The following is an 18,039-nucleotide window of genomic DNA, read 5'->3' as shown; positions in this document are numbered from 1 at the left end:
TAAGTGAAAAGCTGGGCAAGTGAAAAAGGCACCAAAAGGTACTACTAAAACCTTTATTAAAGCTTTAACTTTGAATCATTGAGACAACTTGGTAGTGGCGAACAGAAACACAGCAACAAAATGGCAGACGAGCCTTTTACTGTTAAGTCTTTGCAAGCAGCCTTAAAATCTGCCTTACAAAAAACGGAACAAAATATACTGGAAAACATAAATACGCAAATAAATGAAATTTTGCAGCCTTTGGTTGAAGAAATAGATGATATAGCAAAGACACTGGAAGAGACAACAAAATAAAACAGAAACTGCACTAACGCTGGGACAGACACTACAAGCAGAAAATGAAAATATGAGAGAGAGAATTATAATTCTGGAAGCGACAGCCAAAGACAGAATTTGAAATTTAGAGGGTTCCAAGAGGACCAGAATGAAACTCCGGATCTGCTGAATATAATGAGTACATGGCTGGCGACAATTCTACAATGTGAAAATGGTGATCCCCCAATCATATTGAAAATGTATAGAATTGGTGCTCAAAATAATCCAAATAGAAAATATCCTAAAGATATACTGGTGACTTTTACAGACTTGAGAGTGAAAACAACAGTCTTAAAAATAGCAAGAGAGAAAGGACACTTACTATACCAAGAACAACAGATTTCTGTCTTTCCTGTTTTACCAATGGAAGCTCTGCAGATTCGCCAGAAACTGAAAACAACTACCCAAACTCAGAGAAGAAAACATCTACTACAGATGGAGCTCCCCAGGAAAGCTTACAGTAAGACATCAAGGCAAGCTGTACCACGCCACAGATGAAGACAGCGGAACACGCCTTCTACAGGATTTAAACTTAGCGCCAACACTGGAAAAAACCAAGAAAACTACCAAAAGAAGACTTTCTATGACTTCAACACCTTTTAAAGCCAGCAAAGTACCAATTAGAGTGTCTACCAGCAAAGCAGGAAAATAAAGAGAGGACAAATAGGACTTGACCAAGAGACAACACAGTCAGGATAACATCATTGATTTTTTGTTTAATGCATAAGGGGGGGAAGGGAAAGGGGATTGAGTACAGATAGTGCTCCACAAAAGTAACAGGTTAAAGAGTTAGGGATTAGAATAGCATAGATTGAAGGTCAAGACAGGTGAAAGATTGACCAAGAAGAGGGGGATAGAAACTAGATAGAATTTAGAGTAGTTGGAAGTTAACTATTTTCCAGTTTAAAATCAGAACTAGAAATAATAGATAGAGTTGGTACAGAGTACTCAGGAATAAGGTTTAGAGAGCATTTGAGTAGAGAGAAGCCAGTTTTACTTAAGTAAAAATAGATTAAAGATTTACTTTTTAAGGGTTTAAATTGTGGAACCTCTAAGTAATAATGTATAATGTCCTATCCTGGAACATGAGAGGGATGAATAACAGAATCAAGCGTAAACGAATAACAACACAAATCTTAAAATCTAAACCAGATATTGTGTTTGTACAGGAGACTCATCTTAGAAAGGAGTCTGATCCAATCTTAGCTACAACATGGTATAATCAGCAGTTTACATCCCCAGGGTCCTCGAAAGCCAGAGGCGCAGCAATTCTAGTAGCTAAAAGTGTTTGTTTTGAACTTTAAAAAACTTTGAAAGATTTGATGGGTATTTGATGTATTTGTTAAAGGAGAGTTGAATGGCAATATGATTACACTTGCTTCACTGTACGTACCAAATTCTAACCAAATCCAGTTTGTTAGAGACACTCTAGAAAAGTTAAGAACATTTCAAGAAGGAGATACCCTGATAGGGGGTGACTTCAATTATGTTACGAACACAAGATTAGACAAATCAAAAACAAAGAAAACACAAGGCTCTGACACAGAAATGCAAAAAATTAGGCAATATGGATTATTTTATATTTGGAGAATTAAACACCCATCGGAGAGAGACTACACCTATTATTCCTCGAGATTTAACTCATACACGAGAATTGATTATATTTTAGGAACACACAAAATTGTTAACACAAATAAAAGATGCAGACATCAACCTTAAGGTCTGGTCTGATCATGCTCCCCTGTCATGTGCTATACAATTTAACCAAGAATCAAAGATAACAAAAAAAAGGATTTTAAATAAGTCAGTTTTATTAAGAGCAGAGATACAACAACAAATCACCGAGCATATAAATTTTTTTCTAGAAAACGATAAAGCCAAAGATACTTCACACCAAAATAATTGGGATGTTTTAAAAACTGTATTAAGAGGTCATCTAATTTCAATTGCTTCTTACCTAAAAAAAAGGAAATGAAGACACTATAAATACTTTGCAAAATAAGATAATAAACTTGGAAAAAAGACATAAAGGAACAGGTAGTAAAACAATCCTTAATCAACTAATACCTGAAAGAAAAATTTTAGAATCTACAATTACAAATAAAATCCAAAAAGATCTTTTATATATGAAACAACAACATTGGACAAAATCCCCAAAAACTTTAAAAATCTTATCATGGAGGGTAAAGGAAAAACAAGCTTCCAGACACATTTATGCACTAAGAGACAATTTTAATACCAAAACCTATGAAAGATGTAACACTAGCAGCATCATATCGGCCAATCACACTCCTAAATACAGACTCAATTTTTTTTACAAAAATAATAGCAAATAGGTTAAAGCAAATTTTACCAGATCATATAAACAAGGACCAAACAGGATTTTTACCTCAAAGAAATTTTATAGAAAATATTAGGAAAACTATAGATGCATTTTATCATTGTGAAAATCAAGGTATAGAAGCTATTCTCCTATCGTTAGATGTGGAGAAAGCTTTTGATAGCATTAATATAAAATATTTGGACACTATCATAAAGTTAATGGGTTTTGGAAGAAAATTCCAAAGAACAATACAGGCTATATATACAAATCTCACTGCGACGTTAATAGTGAATAAACACAATTCCAAAAAAATCCAATTACAGAGAGATACAAGGCAGGGGTGTGCCCCCTGTCCCCCCTTTTATTCATACTGGCTATGGAACTGCCTCCCACTTTGGGGGCAAGGGATCTGTCAGGATCAGCTTTTGGGTTGTGCGACTCACTGCTGGGAATGCAGACTGCCTGTGGGACCCTCTGAATAGGTCCTCCTCTCAAGTTGTGCAGCTTGGGGGGGGGGCGCTGGAGCTTCAGGGTAGCAACTGGCTTGCTGTGCTGGCCAGGCTCAACCCCATTCAGGGATGGATCATGCCAGGGGCAGTGTGACTCGCCCAGTTTAGGGCAAGGGGGGATCTGGGGGTGACCTGGTTTGGCCTGTTCCGCTCAGTTATTTGGCCCATGCAGCTTGTGATATGTAAATAATTTAATAAAGTGGCCCTTTAGTTATTTCAAACTACATATCTGTCTCTTTATTCCGACTTGGGGGGGGGGGGCAGTCATGTATTCCATAACTGGTAGTTGGTTCTGACTTTGTTATAGAGCCTGACTGGCTGTGGAGGGAAAAGTTATCCAGTAACATACTTGTGGATTACAATGTAATCAGTAAATGCCCTTGAAATACAGAACTTGGCCCTCCCTCCCAATTTAGAAGATAAAAGTTGGTTGTGTATGTCCTCATAAAGACTACATTTTGTTAACTGGACAAATTACTGTGTTCCACACTATGAAATTAATGGTAGCGTAGACTGAGAAGTATAATGTTGAACTTTGCAGTGATGCTTGTAAGTTCTTTCTAGGGCAGTGGTGGCGAACCTATGACACGGGTGCCAGAGGTGGCACTCAGAGCCCTCTCTGTGGGCACGCGTGCCATTGCCCCAGCCAGATCTAGACCATCATAAAAGTGTCGAATTATCTGCCAAATAATTTTAAGTAAATGAAAGCATTTGGGATTGCTTTCCTTACTTTGTTTGGATCATCTTAAGTTAATATATTCAGTTGTTTTTTTCTAAAGTAAAACCTCAGTATTCAGGTTAAACTGCTGTGTTGGCACTTTGCAATAAATAAGTGGGTTTTGGGTCGCAGTTCGGGCACTCGGTCTCTAAAAGGTTCGCCATCACTGTTCTAGGGGGTTCCAGTTTTTGTTCCCTCATTATAGTCCTCATGTGTTCAGTACTGTTCCCAGGTGTCCCTCATACTCTGGAGGCAGTGTTGTGTGGAATGATGGGGCTGCAGCAGGAAGTGGGCAAAGTCCCATACTCTTGTAATTCATTGGATGCAACCTGTGTTTTATCTGCCTGGTTTTTATTTCTCAACTATCAAGGAAACCTGAGAATGCTATTCAGTGGAAGGGCTTTGCGTTCTTTCCATGCTAAATAAAATCTTTCCTTTGTTTTTGTGATTGTTAAATACTAAGGAATAGTATTGAGAAGCATTGGTCTGTCAATGTTGAGACTGAAGCATGTTTGTAGATTCTTAGTGAAGTTAAAAGGAATGTTGACTGTAGAATAAAACTGCGAGTTTAGCTGAAATAAATGGCTGTATTCAGGGAATGATTAAGTTTAGTGAGGTGAACCTTTGCTGAAGAAGCTATAATTCAATTTTTCTGCAAGTATTCATGGAACTTGTTGATATGGACTATAGAAACTGAGTCACGGTATTGATTTTCATAGACTATAAGTTTGATTTTAAAAAAACCAGGTTATTTAAAAATACTGTTTAGCATCCTCATAAGTGTGACTAGTTCTGCTTAGATGTGATAGTAAGAAGCCTGTATAAAGGATATGGGCTACAAATATATGGCATCTGTGGACATGATTGTTTACCTGTTTAAAATCTAATTATCCTAATGAACTATTAATATTATAGGTGATCTGTTCAAATGTTGGGTTTTTTGGCATTGCCTTGGCTTTTATACTTTACTAAGAGTAACACCCATTGTGGGAAGAAATACCAGGGGCTCTAGAAAGGGGCTTCAGGTAAGTGTCCCAACAGTGGCTGGTGGGCTGGCAGAGGGAAGGGGAAAATAGAGGGAGGCAAGCCATGTCTATTTCTTTCTGCTTAGCTATAAGGCAGGGCTGTCTCAAGTCATTTTGCTGCCCCAAGTGGGTAGTATGGGAGAAAGCTGCATGCCATGTTTTCTGGGTTTCAAGGGTCTGGAAAGCAGTTCCATAGCCAGTTACAGGGTTGCCAACTCTGGGTTGGGAAATACCTGTAGATTTGAGGGGTGGTGCCTGGGGAGAGCAGGGTTTGGAGTGGGGAGGGACCTCAGTGGGTATAATGCCATGGACTCCACTGCCCAAAGCAGCCATTTTTTCCAGGAGAACTGATCTCTATAGTCTGGAGATCAATTGTAATTCAGAGAGATGTCCAGACCTTCCCTTTCCCCCCATCCCCTTTCAATGCCAAAGCTGCTTCCCGTTTTAACACTTCGACTGATCAACAGTTTAACTGACTCCCTGCTAATGCCCCATGGCCTCTTGGGACTCCCAACTTGGGAGTTGTAGTAAGTTACAGTAAGGCTGGCTGCATCCTACAGCTCCCAAGGTGCAATGTGTCAAAAGTGGGGGTGTAACAATGGAGGAGCCAGAGGGATGGGGCAATAGGACACCAAGACAGCTTCCCCAGTGGCCAATGGGAGAGTAGGTGGGTTGTCACCAGCACAGCTTGCCTGTGTGTGTGTGTGTGGATATACTATAAATTTGGAGCAATATAATGTAGAGCTTGTGCCAAAAACTTAGAAGTGAAGACACTGTATCCCTAAAGATGCAGGTGTGCACACATTTATACTTGTGAGTTTCTTCATTATCTCTTTATTCTCTCACCCCAAACAGTTGCTAGGGTTCCTATATATATAGGAACCTCTCACCCCAAACAGTTGCTATGGTTCTCTCATATATATATATATATATATATAACATATATATATATATATAACATATAAGCATCTATAAGAGGTTTTCATATATATAAAATAGTCATTGTGTAACTGTCATTAACATGCCATATGTTCAAATGTTGATTAGATTGTAAATTCCAATCCATTGGATTATCTGAGGTGGGAAATTATCTCGGCAGTGTTATAAATCTTTTAGCAACAGTAAGGGTACAGATGGTTGATTTCTGTTGAACATCAGTTAGTCTCCAAGAGACAGGTAAATAGTATTAAAGTACAGAAGCATCCTCAAAGAAAAATTAGTATTCTAATAGAAAACTGATATGAGTAATTACTTCTTCCCAAAAAGACCAAATAACTGGACAGATCTAAAGAATATGTTTGAGAGACGTATCTTGTAAGTTATGACAGCAATTAGACATTTTACTTGGTCTTTCACTAAAAAGGCACTGTGGTATCCAGTATGTCCTAAACATAATTTTGCTGAGTAAGTTACAGCTTGAGCTCCATAGAAACAGGTATAAAGTCTAGAGTCGTATCCCATTGGTTTGGCAAAATGGGGTAACCTTGTTCCTTATTCCATTCATTTCTGAGACTTTGCATATCATATTGAGTAATTGATCCATCATGTAGAATTCATGTGTCTGTGTATAAATATATGTATATGTTATTTATAGTCCGCCTTTCTGTCTTGGACTCAAGGCAGGTTACACAGAGTGAGTCAGTACAATTAACAGAAGAAAGCCTTTGTTTGTGGCTGTATTAATGTGCTTCTCCAGCAATAACATTGGGTTCAGTATAACCCCAAAGCTCTTACTCAAGTCAGCTGAATTCTGTCAAAAGTGAGGAAGCACAATGTTCTTCAGGATTTCCACCCTCCCAACCAGAATTCCCTGTCTTTTCATAGTTTAGTTTCAGTTTGTTCAGTCTGCTGATTTACCACAGCGGTCAGACCATGATTTAGGATCTCTACTGCATCACCAAGAGATTTGGATAAGAATATATGGAGCAGAGTATCATTCTCATATGGATGACAATCAACCCCCAGAATACTAATGACTTGTCCTAAGGGCTTTATATGTTCTTCCCTGGCTGCTATATCCATAATCACAGTGGAATTATGAAAGGCAATGACATTATGTCAATCAGTGTAAATTTCATTATGAGTAGCTTTAACCTGTGATTTGTTATCAGTCTGAGAGACAGTGTTCCCTCACAGCTTTTTAGCCTCTATCTCACACATTTTGGTCTTAGCTCAGGAAGCATGACTCCAGAGCAAACTAATTTATGCAGTAGCCAAATTGCTCACTCACAACTTATTGCCAGTAGCTCACAAAGTAGAATTTTTGCTCACAAGTCTCTACAGCTTAGATGGAGCATTGCTGAGAGACTGTGTTTTCCTGTGTAGACAACTGGTAATCTAAGGTTGGAGAGAACTACCTGTGTATGTGAGGGCAGTATTTCAATTCTTCTTTTTTCTTTTTTTCCCTTTCCTCTCCAACAAATAGCTGAAACTTGAAGATCGGTCCGTGGTGCCTCGGGATGTCGTCAGGCATATGGGCTCACGGGTAAGTGCTGCTGTCTTGTGTGTGCACAATCAATGCCCTGGATCCCTTCAATGGTAGTATTGCCTAGTCTTAATCTGTATCACATAGAATACTTGCCTCTATGTGACATCTGCTTATATTGTGCAGTATATCTGTTGTGCTTCAGACAGTAACTTACACTAATGCATTATCCTACAAACTGTATCTTGCATACTCCAGTAAAAACTGCAGATTAGTTCCGACACATAAAAGTGCATTTTGTGGATTGAACAGTTTGGCTCAAGTGACAAAATTGGCATTGGGAGAGCACTAATCTAAGCCTTTCTAAATGGCCTGGCTCAAATGTCTTGGTATTTGCATTTTGCACCATCACACAGTTTCAGGACCAAGTAGAGCTATAAAAAGGAAGGTGGATTAATTATACAAGTGCTGTTCAAGTCAGACTAGACAAAAGTATTTTGGTTTGGCCCTGACCTGGATAGCCCAGGCAAGCCCGATCTCGTCAGATCTCAAAAGCTAAGCAGGGTCAACTCTGGCAAGTACTTGGATGGAAAACCTCTGTGGAATACCAGAGCCAGGAGGCAGGGGCAGGCTTTATCCAGCTACCTCTCTGAATATCCCCCATGCCTCCAGTAGAGGTCAGTCACCAGAGGTCACCATGACTTCCAAGTACATACATGCACGCATGCACATAAAAATACCAACCCCTCCCCCCAAAAGGATTTAGGTTTGCTGTTTGCACCTTGTTTCTTACAAATCACAGTGTTTACATATGACATCGATTGATTTGCAAGTTACAAATTGGGGTGTCTGAAATTCTGTTCACCAAAATGGGGGAGAAAGGAGAATGTGACAGGATATTGAGTGCCATTAATGAGGCATGAGAGGCACACAGCTAATTTGCGTATTGCAGTTAAGGGTTTAGCTGCTTTGCATGTATACTGAGGGATACTAATTAGTAATGCATTTTTAAGAATAATTTGCAGAGATTCTGTGCTTTGATTAAATTGCTGTTGCTGCCTTCTAGCAAAGTCTAGTTGGTGTAAGGTTGCTAAGCTGGACTTCCTAATTATCAGTTGTAGCTAATTTTATTAGCAAGACCATGCAGACTCATTTGTCACTGCATCCATATTCAGACAGCTCCAGTTGTTCAGTAGTGCTGCTCCCCAGAGCCACTTGGATGCAGTTGACCGTATAGAGCAGTCAAAAAACCTGGCTGTTCCAGTAGCATTCAAGTATTACTGGTACTTTCTCAGCCCACACCCCTGCCTCTGTCTATTCCAAACCTTCTGTTTACCTCCCTATAGCAATGGCTTTGAAAAAAGTTACTGTGCAGCTCAAGCTTTCCATATGCTTTAATCAATCACACAGTTCTCCCCCCCCCCCAATTCTGCTAATGAAAATAAGTTCACAACTAATTGTCAACAATTAAAAAAGAGCTGTGTACAAACCTGGAATGTGGCTAGTTCTCTGCTTTGCCAAGAGCACTACAAAGATCAGAGACCTAGTTTTAGCTTTCTTGCTCCATTGATGCAGTCAACAAAACAGTCTAAGTACAAAAGCCTAGGAGATACACATCTTCACCTGACATCAAAAATGTGAAAGATAAGTGCCAGACAAACATTTGCAGGAAATAGTTCCTCAAGAAAGGCACTACTACAGAAAAGGCCCAGTCGCATGTATAGTGGCATCTCACTTCTGAAGATACATGGAATGCCAACATTACTTTGTTGCAGAGCATTCTAATAAATCAGAAAAAGTAAAATGATGAATGTGATAACTATCTCTACACTTGCTAGAACAAGTGGCCTGTAATGGTTGATATAGGAAGAGCTCTGTATGGAATTTTAGTGTTGCGCTATTCTTCAGTGATCACAGGGATTTCTGAAACATAAACTGAGCTGAGAACTAGAAATCCCTTCTGTCTGCTAGTACACAAATTAATTTCAACTTCACACAAAGCAGGAAACTAAATTATTGTACCATCCTGTACTGCAGTTAATACATCTGTATGCCTTTAGAAAACTAGTAATACAAGATATACTAGCAAGGTTCCATTGGAGTCATGGTTTCAAGATTGCTTTAAAAACTTCTAAGTGAAGTTCTTCTTGGCTTAGAAAAATGGTCTTTTGACGTCAGAACTACATGAGTTGCACGCAAGGTTATTTTTAAAAGAGGTTAAGATTCTTGGTAAGTCATTGGTAAGTCATGGAAGTAGAAGAAAGAAGGATACAGTCTGCAAGAGACCTTGAACCCCTCTGAATTTCTGTCTCCTGTAAGATGAAAGTTTTAACCTGTTTGAAAAATTGGCAGATTATGGTTGATGAGCTAATTCATCTATTATGCAGCATCAGCCTTCCAGAGTGAGTGAGTGTGCTTGCGTGTGTGTGTGTGTGTGCACTTGTTTCTGTTAATAGGCCTTGATGTTTGAGAACAGCTACAGGAGCCAACCAGTGTTCCCCCTAAGATGAGTTAGTGTGAGCTTCCTCACAGTTTTTTAGCCTCCGGCTCACACATTTTTATTTTAGGAAGGATGGCTCCAGAGCAAACTAATTTATGCAGTAGCCAAATTGCTCACTCACAACTTTAATGCCAGGAGCTCACAAAGTAGGATTTTTTGCTCACAAGATTCCACGGCTTAGAGGGAACATTGGAGCCAACCATCCTCTTAAGTTTTGTAATGGACTATGCTCATTAATAAATAAAAGTATGCTGTTGCATCAGCTCCACTTTTCTTAAGAAATGGCGAGTAAATGATGTGTCTGGGTTTCTTTTTTTCCCCAGTGAGCCAAGCAATACGTAGATACAGGCGGCATTATTCATAGTGGTATAGAACATATTCAGCTTTTCTCACCGGTTCAAAACAACATGACAATAACTAATTTTAAATAATAGATACATGTGTGTTCCTGCAGTTAAATAGGATAAAATTTAAATAGGATAAAACACTGCTATAATACATTTCTAGTGTTCAAAGAGTTTCACATATGTTCTCAGTGATTTTAGAGTGCTGTAAAGTAATTAGTATTATCCCTATATTTTACATGGGGAGGCAAGGAAAATATTGACTGTCCATAAAACTATTTCTACATGACTGATGTTAAGTGTAGGTAACTGTAATAGAAGGCTTATAATTTTGATCTGAGATTTTGCATTTTGAGCAGATGTCATCCAGTCATTGTCAGATTATCCTTTTGTTCAGGTTCGCAACCTACAAAGCCAGGTAATCATACAGGCTGGGTTATAAAGAAGGAAGAGTGATTTGCTCAGGCAGAGGTCCGTGGATGTCGCAGTTCCCTTGATTCAGGGTGGGGGTGATGCACAGGAAGACTTAACTAGTTAATCTCATTGGTTATCACATTGCTGGATTCTAAAATAACCATGGAGAGAAGGACGAATCAGAGTGGGTGCGTGCAGCTTCCCAGTGGGCAGTCAGAAGCCATTCGGATGGTCAGAGGACCCTCTGTAATGGCAATTGATGTAGTTTGTGGAACTGCAGCCAGCAAGGGGAAAGTGGCAGACTTTGCCCCCAATACTTATGGCAGCTGACCTACAGTTCATGCAAAAAGAAGGAACAAACTCACCCTTTTGTTAGGATTTCTTCTACAGTTAGACACAATGTACTATTTTCCTTGGGACCTGAAAACAGTTTGGTGTGAGTTTTGATGACTGTGATTTATCCATAAAACAAGTAAAATCTTTGGTGCATTCAAGTTTTATTTCTGTGAAACTGAAGAATATGCTGCAGTTTAAAAACGCTTTGTCTGCTTTTCCAGGAGAGCCAGTGTGGGACAGTTGTTGATGTAAATATAGAGTGTGCAGTAAAACTGGTGGGAACCAACTGTATCCTTTATCCCGTCAACAGCAAAGACCTTCAGAATATCTGGGTGAGAATGCTTAATATTCCTTGCTCTCATAAAGCAGGAAAGCTAACACTTTAACAGATTAATATTTAGAATGTTAGGAAAATCTTTAAAAGAATAAATATATATTTCACAGATGTAAAGGATATTTTCTGTCTGTACATTTTGAGCTTCTGTTTGATTAGAGGGTTTTTGTTAAAAAAAAAAAAAGAATTTCTTGAACAGGACACGGAAGAATCTGCTTAAAACAAATGGTTTGGGTTGCATTTTGAAACCTTCCTAAAATAATCAGAAATATGACATTGCCTTCTATGATTTACTTTGACAGCAGGGGGATAGAGCCTTACATTGATTGCCAGAGGACAGTACTTCTACCCTTTTCTAAAATACTTGACTTATGAGAAATGAGGCTGATCCAGAATTTAGCTAGCATGTCTACTCAGCTTCATCATGGCATCTGTCATAAAGCACATATTTCATGCTTATACACCCCTCATCTGTAAGGAAAAAATATTTTAATGAACTGAAGGATGTATGTAAATATTCTTCTTAAACTGTTTTGCATGTGAAGTTCTTTCCTAATTCAGAAGTTTGGGTTATCTTGTTACCATTTGTATGTTTGGATTGAGCTCAGAAATACTCAGTTTGTAATTAAACAAAGATTCAGGCAAACAGTAACTTTTAACTCTTTCATTTTCCCCCCTCAGCCATTCATGTATGGTGACTGCATAGCCTATGACTGGTGGCTAGGAAAAGTGTATGATTTAAAGAACCAGATCATTCTGAAACTCTCCAATGGAGCCAGGTACTTTGCTCCTTCTGTTACGGAACATTCTTAATTAAGGGTAATCTTCATGGGTTGGGTCCTTCTGTACATGGAAGTGTGATTTCCCTGCCTCTCCTTCCTGTTGTACTTAAGAAGGCAAGGACAGGCAGCATGATGAGGGAGAGGGAGGGCTGCTGTGGGAGGAAGAAATTGGTAAAAATTGTGTGCATGCACCACTGTGCATGCATATATTTTTTAATGGCATCCAAACGAGTGTATTGCTTTAAACATTTTTGTTTGTGCTTGTTCTGTCAACCACACACATACATATCTAGAGTACAGATTCTCCAGCCAAGTTCTCACAACTTAGAGATTCACATGACACTGAAAGGATCTAGGGTTCACAGGATACACGCTTCCACAGAAATACTACAGAGCCAGTATCGGCTCAGGTTTTCTTGCTGCCATCTGTAAATTTCATATTTTGAGGGGAAGTATAGAGCCTTGACATTTCTGCAGTAGATATGCTTCATGGATGTACCTTTGCTCTTCTCTTCATATTGTAAGAAAAGTTTCCACACTTAATGTGAAATCTCCTAAGTTGAAGTTCAGGTTAATATATGTGTGTATGAAATAACTTAATGTGCTCTGTAGCCACTGTTTCCTAGCCCTGGACCCACATTCTGGAGAACAGACTGCTTGACTGCAACACCTGGGTGCCTCTGTTGTTGAGGGTTCATTGTTCATTTAAGTGCTGCACTTCAATACAGTTTAAAGCTCTGCAATGGTGTGTTAGTATATTTATCCACACAAAAGCCAAGATTTATTTATTCCAAAGAAATTGGTAAATTTTCCATTTTCCAACATATCACCATAATTCAAATGATCAAAAGTAACTTCTCTGGGGGAAATGGTATTCCTGCATAACATTAGGGCTTCTTAAACTGGAGGGTCCGGAGCTAAGATATCATAGAGCTCTGAAGTAGGTAGCCTAATTAAATGCCCTACCTAAATGGTGATCACCTTCCTTTAGGCATACAGAGTGCACTTCCCTCAATCAAAAATTCTTCATTGGTTACATATACTCCTAGGGATGAACCTATTGGCAAAAGATTACAATGGGCTGATAAGCTTTGGGCTAAAATAAAGTTTTCTCAATCCAGAGAATTTTACAACACAAATCTCAATGGGGACCCATTAGACATATACCAGAATCTAATCCAGGAGATTTCTTCTATGTTGACAGTTCCTTTGGTAAATGATCCCAGACAGTCTAGTAGAAACTCCAAACCCTCGTTTTATAAAGAATGTGTTCTTATATAAAAAAGAGAGAGATGAGATTGTGTCAAATTGTTTTCAAGTTAGGATTTTTACCTAAGTTAGAGATATTGACTGATAAAGTTGCCCTCTTGTACATGCTATTATAATTGCCAACATTGTTAAACAATTTAGTATCATAGTACCAGGAGCCGATACTGTGTTTGGCTTGGAGAGGAGGAATTAGCCTGATTAGTTGATACCAGTGGTCTTAAACCACCACGGAGACCAGCTGGTGAAGCTATGGTTGAGCAACATATTCCGGTGCTCTTGGGGAGGGGAAAGTTTAGCGGTGGGTCTAGGCAGAAGGTTAAGGGAAGGGTGTTGAGAAAAAGAAGGGCTCGGCACCCTTCCAGCCTACAACCCATCCCGAAAGAGGTCTGCAGTGGGGCTAGGATGAAGTACCCCCCTCCGTCATTGGTGTTGTGTAATGCCAGGTCCATCAACAATAAGACGACAGTCCTTCGGGACTTCGTCATGGAACAACAGGTGGACCTGGCGTGCATGACTGAAACCTGGGTGCGGGACGGGGAGACGGTAGCTCTCTCCCAACTTGCCCCACCCGGGCAGGTAAGGGCCGGGGTGCTGCGTCAGGGTTTTCCGGCAGCGTGCAGGGGGCCAGATTCCCCAGGGAGGCTGGACACTCTTGGGGTCTGGGTGGCACCTTTTGGGTGGCACTGCTTGCGCCTGTCTGCGGGAAGGTGTAGAGAGGAGAGGCAGCCCTCCAAGAGGGAGGGGAAAGATCCTCGGGGGCTGTGTCCCAGATCCAGTGCCTTGGACAGCTTCCCTTGGGGTCTGTTATTGCGCATGGTGTTGGAGACGGTTTCTAGTCCCTCATGTGAATGGGCCCCTGCAGGGGGAGGTGCATTGAGCCATGCGTGAAAATGCCCTGCTGGCCCCAGCGCTGGTCTGCTATCTGACCGCGCCCTCCCCGCTGCCTCCGGGACCGACAGCTTATCCCCCGCCGTACTGGCTGCATGAGCTTTCATTGTGGGCTGGGCCCGGGCAGGGGCGAGGCTAGCTTGTGGCGCCCAGCACCCCCCCTTCCCGGGCGTGTTTCTAGGAGGTCTCCAGGCTGCTCTGGGAGGTTGGCATCGCCTGGGGGGGGGGGGCGGGTGCCACATGCTGGCCTCGCCTAGGGTGCAGAAACACCTCGGGTTGGCCCTGGCTGGTGGGGTGGCAGCGAGAAGGGGGAAATAGAGGGAGGCAAGCCGTGTTTATTTCCTTCTGGTTAGCTATAAGGCAGGGCTGTCTCAAGTCATTTTGCTGCCCTGTGGGTAGTATGGGAGGACAGCCTCATGGTAACAGGTATGGTTCCCTCCACCCCTGACTTATGTTAATTTGGGGCTATGCAGTGGCAGCTAAGGTAGAAAAGCACCTCCTCCTATGCCATGTTTTCTGGGTTCCACAAGTCTGGAAAACAGTTCCATAGCCAGTTACAGGGTTGCCAACTCTAGGTTGGGAAATACCTGTAGATTTCAGGGGTAGAACCTGGGGAGGGACCTCAGCAGGGTATAATGCCATAGAGTCCACTGGCCAAAGCAGCCATTGTCTCCAGGAGAATTGATCTTGGTCATCTGGATATCAGTTGTAATAGCTGTAGATCTCCAGGTGCCACCTGGAGGTTGGCTTATTTTCATTTGGGGCTATGCAGTGGCAGCGAAGGTAGAAAAGCACCTCCTCCTGTGCCATGTTTTCTGGGTTCCAAGGGTCTGGAAAGTGGTTCCATAGCTAATTACATGGTTGCCAACTCTGGGTTGGGAAATACGTGGAGATTTGAAGGGTAGAACCTGGGGAGGGACCTCAGCAGGGTATAATGCCATAGAGTCCACTGGCCAAAGCAGCCATTGTCTCCAGGAGAATTGATCTTGGTCATCTGGATATCAGTTGTAATAGCTGTAGATCTCCAGGTGCCACCTGGAGGTTGGCTTATTTTCATTTGGGGCTATGCAGTGGCAGCGAAGGTAGAAAAGCACCTCCTCCTGTGCCATGTTTTCTGGGTTCCAAGGGTCTGGAAAGTGGTTCCATAGCCAATTACTTGGTTGCCAACTCTAGGTTGGGAAGTATTTGTAGATTTGCGGGGTAGAGCCTGGGGAGGACAGCATTTAGAGTGGGGAGGGACTTCAGCAGGGTATAATGCTACAGAGTCCACTGCCCAAAGCAGCCATTGTCTCCAGGAGAACTGATCTTGGGTGTCTGGAGATCAGTTCTAATAGCTGGGAAATTTTCTGTAGGGGAAATGACGTGCTGTGGCTGGGGAACATGGTGATTTCTGGGAGATCTCCAGGCCCCACAGGGAGATTGGCAACTCCAGTGACCGTTTAAGGGAAGATTGGGAGATGTATTTTATCTCAGGACACATTCAATGACTCCCAACAGCAACAGCAAAATGTTTAGAATATTAGAGGCAAAGGCCAATCATGCCATATGTGCAAACGACCTCTGTGTTCCGACTGGCGGGGGGGGGGAACAGCAAACTGTTTAGAATGTTGTAGGCGGGACTCAGGCAACACAACCAGTGGATAGGGACAGCTTCTGAGTGACACATCATGGAGCCAACTGATTTAGGAGCATGTGGAACGTTCAGAAAGTACCACCCCACTTCACAATTATATATAAGGAGAGATGTCGGTGTTCATAGTTGAGTCCTCAGGAGATACAGATGGCTTCTGGGGTATCATCTTTGATATCACTTTCTCTGAGTTCCTGGCTATGAGTGGGTTCAGGGCTGAGTTGATAAACACATGAGCAGGAAAAAGCCCTTTTAATCTCAAGACATTTTTACCCTCAAATAGAAGTTTGGGGATTTTTAGGGCTCTTAAATGACAGCAAAACTTTTTGGGTTTGCATAGGATTATTCAGGAGTTCCATAGCTGCTATGTCCACGAGCCCAATTCGGTGGCCAAACAAATTTTGTCTTTTAACAAGAAGGGGTGACTTCCAGGAAGGAATGGCCCCTTTAAATTTACAAACTGTGAAACAGACTTGGTCTGGTTGCCAAGTCAGCCACCAAGCATTGTTTAGCTTCCATGTGTGTTGCTGACTTGGAGGTTTTCTAGAGTCTGAAGCTGTTACAGTATACTGAGTATTAAATACATAGTTACTCAAATTGGCTGGCTGTAAAGTCGTACCTGTTAGGACCATCTCAGGCAAATTTCTTCCACTGAAGTCTCTCTTGCTTTCATTCGTGCCTGACAATAATTCTACAATGCTCTCTATTTTTGCATATATAGAATTCAGTCTACTACAGATCTCCAGGGGTTCTGGTAGTCAAATCAGCTGCCTCACTGTGTGTAGCAGGAGCACACAGGGTACCCATGCTTGTTTATGGGTCAAACACATTGGAAGTTCCTATCACAGATCTCAAATGCAGTGCTTAGTTTGACGTTTAGTAATAGGCCAACCAGGTGTTGGAGTATAATACTGACCTTCCTTCTGAAGTGCTTCTTCCTCTTCTATAATCAGTCTTGGATTTCTTAATCTGTAATATTCTGTGTCACCAGCCCTTGGTCCTCCTAAAGATGTCCTTTGTCCTCTCCTGATGTTTTCAGAGAAAAAGAAATTGGAAACATTGGGTCAGTTTCTGTCAGAAGCCTTGTGGGGAGTCTCTGAATTGCAGGATTTCACAGTAACACAACTTAATATTTTCCTTCTCTCTACATATAGTGACATTTGTTGCTTCCAAAGTGATGCCTGGGAGCAGTAAAAATAGTTTATCCCTGGCTCTTTTTTTGTTCCAGCTATTACACTCTGGCTGGTTCTTGAAATAAAGTAATATGACACACAGTAGATAAGGATGCCTTCCTGAATGAACAATGCAAAGTAATAGAGGAAAACAATAGAATGGGAAGGACTAGAGATCTCTTCAAAAAATCAAGGGAACGTTCCGTGCAAAGCTGGCCATGATAAAGGACAAAAATGGTAGGGGCCTAACAGATGCAGAAGAGATTAGGAAGAGATGGCAAGAATGCACAGAAGAACTGTACAAGAAGGACCTCAATGTCCTTGACAACCACGACGGTGTGATCACTGACCTCGAGCCAGACATCCTGGAGTACGAAGTCAAATGGGCCTTAGAAAGCATTACTTAATACCAAAGATACTGGAGGTGATGGTATCCCAGCTGAGCTGTTCATAGTCTTAAAAGATTATGCTGTTAAAGTGCTGCACTCAATATGCCAGCAAATTTGGAAAACGCAACAGTGGCCACAGGATTGGAAAAGGTCAGTTAACATTTCAATCCCAAAGAAGGGCAATGCCAAAGAATGTTCAAACTATTGGACAATTGCATTTATTTCACACACTAGCAAGGTCATGCTCAAGATCCTACAAGATGGGGTATAAACTGGGTTTCGAAGAGGTAGAGGAACAAGAGATCTAATTGCCAACATTCGCTGGATTACGGAGAAAGCAAGGGAGTACCAGAAAAACATCTGCTTTACTGACTACGCTAAAGCCTTTGATTGTGTGGATCACAACAAACTGTGGCAAGATCAAAACAGTCAATCCTAAAAGAAATGAACCCTGACTGTTTCCTGGAAGACCAGATACTGAAGCTGAAGCGCAAATACTTTGTCCACCAAATGAGAAGGAAGCATTCACTGGAGAAGACCCTGATGCTGGGAAAGATTGAAGGTAAAAGAAGAAGGGGGCGGCAAAGGATGTGATGGTTAGACAGTGTTATCAATGCAACAAACAGGAAATTAAGCAAACTCCGGAGGATGGCGGAAGACAGGAGG

The 18,039-nt window shown here is 41.3% G+C and overlaps 1 protein-coding gene across 1 annotated transcript in view; it reads left to right on the top strand.

Moving 5' to 3' along the window:
* The window catches only part of UBE2O (ubiquitin conjugating enzyme E2O), a 128,769-nt gene that overhangs the window by 35,959 nt on the left and 74,771 nt on the right, over window positions 1-18,039 (top strand). The window contains exons 2-4 of the mRNA XM_015424011.1: window positions 7,316-7,375; window positions 11,131-11,241; window positions 11,925-12,022. Of these exons, the coding sequence (XP_015279497.1) occupies window positions 7,316-7,375; window positions 11,131-11,241; window positions 11,925-12,022 (269 nt within the window). The remainder of the gene's footprint in view (window positions 1-7,315; window positions 7,376-11,130; window positions 11,242-11,924; window positions 12,023-18,039) is intronic.

The sequence above is a fragment of the Gekko japonicus genome, unplaced genomic scaffold (genome assembly GCF_001447785.1).
Source record: "Gekko japonicus isolate JY-2015 unplaced genomic scaffold, Gekko_japonicus_V1.1 scaffold442, whole genome shotgun sequence".
Lineage (NCBI taxonomy): Eukaryota > Metazoa > Chordata > Lepidosauria > Squamata > Gekkonidae > Gekko > Gekko japonicus.
The sequence above is the reverse complement of the archived record's forward strand: the minus strand, read 5'-3'. Positions and strand labels throughout refer to the sequence as shown.